Below are 5,000 nucleotides of genomic sequence, written 5' to 3'. Positions count from 1 at the left end.
AGAAGAAGAAGAAGAAGAAGAAGAAGAAGAAGAAGAAGAAGAAGAAGAAGACAAGGAAAACGAAAATTAGAACAAGAATAAGAAGAAAACAAAGGACATGAAAAAGAGAACGAATAAATAAAAAAAATCACACACACGAAGACGAAAAATTAACTTCCAAAAAAAAAAAAAAAAAACGAAAAAAACACACAAACACACACAAAAAAAAAAAAACAGAAAAAAAACAACAACCAAGGAAAGGAAACAACAACCTGCAACTCTCCTTCCTACCCTCCACCCAACCCTCCTATCCATTATCCCTCTCATTTGTCACTCCTTCTTTCCTTCTTTCCTTCCTCTCCCTGACTCACCAAGAACTTGCACTGTGGCGGTGGAGGAGTGGGACCGCCCCTGTTTGTCGCTCGCAGTGCATGTGTAGGAGCCTCCGTCAGCAGCCTTCTGCACATCTCGTATGGTTAGAGTTCCGTTCTCGTGTACACTTTGTCGCGCCGTCATCGGTAGAATTCGTCCATCTGCAGGAGGAGGAGGAGGAGGAGGAGAAGTGTAAGTGTAAAGTACATGTCGCAATTTGTTACTTTTTTTTCCAAAATCTCTCTCTCTCTCTCTCTCTCTCTCTCTCTCTCTCTCTCTCTCTCTCTCTCTCTCTCTCTCTCTCTCTCTCTCTCTCTCTCTCTGCCAGTGTTATTTAGCTGCTCGTTTTCTTTCCATCATCTTTAAAAGTCTCCTTACATCCGCTGTTTATCTGAGTTACCGTTAAAACCCTCCCTCTTTTTCCCTTACTGCCTTTCTCCCCTCTGCCATGTTTATATATCCTCCTCCCTTCCTCTCTACATTTCAACTCCCAGATATACTCCACATTGCACCTTTCACTTTTACGTCCCTTGCCCAAGAACTTCACTTTAGCCCCTTTGTTCCGTATTTATCTTTCATTTATCTACCTATCAGTTCTTTCGACTCTTCTATATTCCCTTGCTTCTCTCTCAATTCATTCAACTTTTCACTCGCCCGATGGTCTTCTCCCCATCTCCACTTTTCTTCCTTATATTTCATCCTATTTCTCTATTCTTTATTTCCACTCCTTTCTATATCCTCTTACTTCTCAATTTCTTCAACTTTTTAAACCCCAGTACCTCTCATCATCCCCTCTGGCGATCCTTATCAATTCCTTATTACCATTCTATACTTCCTTACTTCTACTCAATTTATATATCACTTTATTTCTTCTCAATTTCTTCAAATCTTTCACCTCTCTTACTTATTATCACCCCTTAGTCTACTTCCGCCTCTCCTCTATCTCCCCTTATCTATTCCTTGTTCCCACTGTCGGTACTCCTCATGCATAAATTTAAAAAAATTAAAAAATCCACCTTACTTTTCAATTTCAACTTTTTAATTTCCCTTACCTTCTATCACTCCTTGAAATCTCCGTCTCTCCCTTCTTGCATCTCTTCCTATTTACCTATTCTTAACTCTCTTTCCTTTCTACAGCATCTAAATTTCTTCAACTTTTTTAGCCTCCCTTACCACCCATCATCCCTTAGTCTCCTTCCCCCTCTCCTCTTTCTCCGTCTCTCCCTCCTTACCTCTCTTCCAGGTGATCTTAGCCAGAGGGTAACCTGCCGCAGGGCAAGACATGATGAGCTGCTCCCCCGCCACTGCCGTCACTACAGACATGGGACGCACGTAGGCCGGCCCTGGGAGGAGATCTGGACGTATTAACAAGGCTTACCGCAGTAGACGTTGTAGTTGTAGGAACGGGGATCGATGAGGTGTGTGTGTGTGTGTGTGTGTGTGTGTGTGTGTGTGTGTGTGTGTGTGTGTGTGTGTGTGTGTGTGTGTGTGTGTGTGTGTGTGTGTGTGTGTGTGTGTGTGTGTGTGTGTGTGTGTGTGTGTGTGTGTGTGTGTGTGTGTGTGTGTGTGTGTGTATGTGTGTGAATTAAAGTAGTGGTAGTAGAAATAGAGGTAGAACTAGTAGTTGTAGATATATTATTATTATTATTATTATTATTATTATTATTATTATTATTATTATTATTATTATTATTATTATTATTAATGGTGCTTATTATTATTAATGCTGCTGCTGCTGCTGCTGCAGCAGCAGCAGCAGCAGCAGCAGCAGCAGCAGCAGCAGCAGTAGCAGCAGTAGTAGTAGTAGTAGTAATAGTAGCAGTAGCAGTAGTAGTAGTAGTAGTAGTAAGAGGAGGAGGAGGAGGAGGAGGAGGAGGAGGAGGAGGAGGAGGAGGAGGAGGAGAAAGAAGAGTGTAGTCGTAAGAGAAAGAAAGAGACTTTAGAGTAATAATAGTTTTCTTGACACTTCTATATAAATTCTCTCTCTCGTTGTAACTGTGTCACCTTTTGTGTCGCTTTACTGAGCTCCACTTCACCTTTTCACTGTTTCCTAATCCTTCGTAAGCCGTATGAAAGACTTAATTTATCTTTATCTCCTGCTCCTTCCGAGAAATTCTAACATTTGTCATTCCCAGAACCTCGTCGTGTTTTAACACATTTCACGCCTCTCACGAAGCGCACTTTCTCTCATGAATTCTTTTAAATATCAACTATTTTCTCACTGCTTCTTGCGGCAGCGTTTGATATTTAGTAATCCTTATGCATCCTCTTTCGTAATTTGCTTGTCTTTGTCCTCTACCCTCGAGATTTGATGAAATATCTTTTGTAAAATATCACCCTATCCTTTTTTCCTTATATTTTTTTTCTTTTTTTTTTCCACTATAAGCTCACGTCCCTACAGCCCATCCTCGCCTCGGTACCTTTCTATGGGGACAATCTTCCCCTCCACTTGGGCCATCTCGCACGGGGGACTTTGAAAGAAGACACACGTGGCTCACCTTTTATTGACTCGGCCAGGGTAACTGTTTCACTTGCGGGATGGTCAGAGCCGCACAACATATCGTGCCTGTTCTTATGAATTCAAAGCATATTTGCCATATGCAAATTATTTCTCCTTAAATTAAGGAACATATCTCTAATGTCAGAGAGAAATTTTGAGAATGAGAAGTTTTCCACTTTCTTTGTTTTTATTTTTAAGGTTCGGATCTGTAAAAATATACATTTTTTTTTTTCTAATTAAAAATCCCTTTTAAGTACATAATTTTTAACCAAGAAAAGTAGAAAGAAAAATTATGTAAGAAGTTTATTTCAATCACTTGAGTTTTTTTTTCTTTCTAAATTTTCCTTATATGTGAAAATGTTTAATGTTAAATATTGTTACGTATGCACCGCTACATATGCACAAAGTGTCTAATTTAAGTAAGGAACTAATATGTATTATCATATAAGAAGTTTTGAGAATGAAAAAATAAATAAATAAAATAAAAATGTTTAATCACAAAAATAGAAATGTTTAATCACAAAAATTTTTGTGATTAAAAATTTCCTTTCGAAATATCAGAATTTTTAAGCATAAAAAGTAAAAGAAAAATATTGATACAGAATTTTATATAAATCAATAAAGTGTGACTTTTTTACTTTCTAAACTTTGTTTTAATGTGAAATATGGGAAAATGTAAATCATCCTCTTAACTCAAAAGATTACTTCACATACGAACAATGTGTTTCCGTTAAGCAAGGAGCCTTTCTCCTTTGCCAGGTAATTTTGATTTATTATTATTTATTTATTTATCTATTTTATTCTTTTTTTTTTTTTTTTACTTTTTTTTTAAATACAAAAATACTCCCGATTAAAACATTTTTTCTCTAAACTTTGGTAAGCGATCAATGAGGTTGGGGAATGCCCAGACGAAAACATTACCGACTGTGGAATCAGCGCTTACCCGGTGTGGTTCAGGAACTTACGAAAAGACTGTGGAAGTGGCCCATTACCGTAGGGACAATCTCATGGGGTGGGAGGTTTACACATATCCCTTGACTGCAATATGGCTTCTGGGATTCACAATATTTGACAGGGAGTGGATGGTTTTGCAGCTTGGAACCCACAACTCGCAGCTAACGGCTTATCCCGCCTGGACTTGGAGGGAACAGAGCCACCTGGATAGCGCGTCAGGTAAAAAACACTAAACTTCCTCGCTATTAAGAGAATGAAAGCGAGTCAGAGCCATTCAGTAAATCGCGGCTTTGATGTCTTTGAAGGGGAATTACTCCCATCGCCTTCACGTCAGCGCTAAGCCGTATCACGTACGATTAACTATTAAGCCCTGTGCTCCGCTGATTGTGTAAGTCACCTATGCCGAGAAATCACTTGTGCTCAAAAGTCATCTGTCGCCTTTCATGTGTAGATCAGAGAGTAAGTTATGCCTCCCCAAGTGTAAATCAAAGTTAGAGTTACATTTCCCACGTGTTGTCACCGAATAGTCATGTTTTCCAACTTTAAGTCACCGGTTAAGTTATATCTTCCAGGTAATATCACTTGTAAGTCATATGTTTCAAGCGCCCAGACATTGGCTAAGTCACGTCACCCACATGTTAAGTCACCTGCAAGTCATATTTTTCGCTAGGTGAAGTCAGTGTATTTAAACCGTTCAAACACTGGATAAGTCACTTCTTTCACATGCAAAGTGATGTGTTAAGTCACCTGTAAGTCATGTTTTTTTTTTTCCTAAGTCAATGTAAAATCATGCGTATAAAAAAAAGCAAACACTGGCTAAATCAATTCCATGTGCTAGGTCATCTGTAAGTTATTTATTTCCCCACGTATCAAGTCACCCGTTAGTCATTTCTTTTTTATCACTAAGTCGACGTATGATCATGTATTTAAGCCATTCAAACACTATTTAAGTCAATTCCACGTGCTAAGTCACCTGTAACTTATTTTTTTTCACTAAGTCTTTTACCTGTCAGTCATTCCCTGAGTCCTCTCACCTTCATTCTTGTCACCTTCAGGAGAGTCACGCCCCGGACCCAGTACTCACCGTACACATTGAGGCGGGCGGTGTGGGCAGTGGAGCCTGCCCTGTTGGCCGCCGTGCACGTGTAGGCGCCCCCGTCCACCGCCCGTACGCCCGTCAGGTTCACGTGACTTA

At 39.6% G+C, this 5,000-nt stretch overlaps 1 protein-coding gene across 1 annotated transcript in view; it reads right to left on the bottom strand.

The window, feature by feature from the left end:
• LOC135089169 (cell adhesion molecule Dscam1-like) overlaps positions 1-5,000 on the bottom strand; it is a 181,000-nt gene that overhangs the window by 18,824 nt on the left and 157,176 nt on the right. The window contains exons 11-13 of the mRNA XM_063984467.1: positions 4,890-5,000; positions 1,584-1,694; positions 351-512 (exon numbers count right to left, since the gene is read on the bottom strand). The exon at positions 4,890-5,000 is cut by the window's right edge and continues 41 nt beyond it. Coding sequence (XP_063840537.1) covers positions 351-512; positions 1,584-1,694; positions 4,890-5,000 — 384 coding nt within the window. The remainder of the gene's footprint in view (positions 1-350; positions 513-1,583; positions 1,695-4,889) is intronic.

The sequence above is a fragment of the Scylla paramamosain genome, chromosome 32 (genome assembly GCF_035594125.1).
Source record: "Scylla paramamosain isolate STU-SP2022 chromosome 32, ASM3559412v1, whole genome shotgun sequence".
NCBI classification, from domain to species: Eukaryota; Metazoa; Arthropoda; class Malacostraca; order Decapoda; family Portunidae; genus Scylla; species Scylla paramamosain.
The sequence above is the reverse complement of the archived record's forward strand: the minus strand, read 5'-3'. Positions and strand labels throughout refer to the sequence as shown.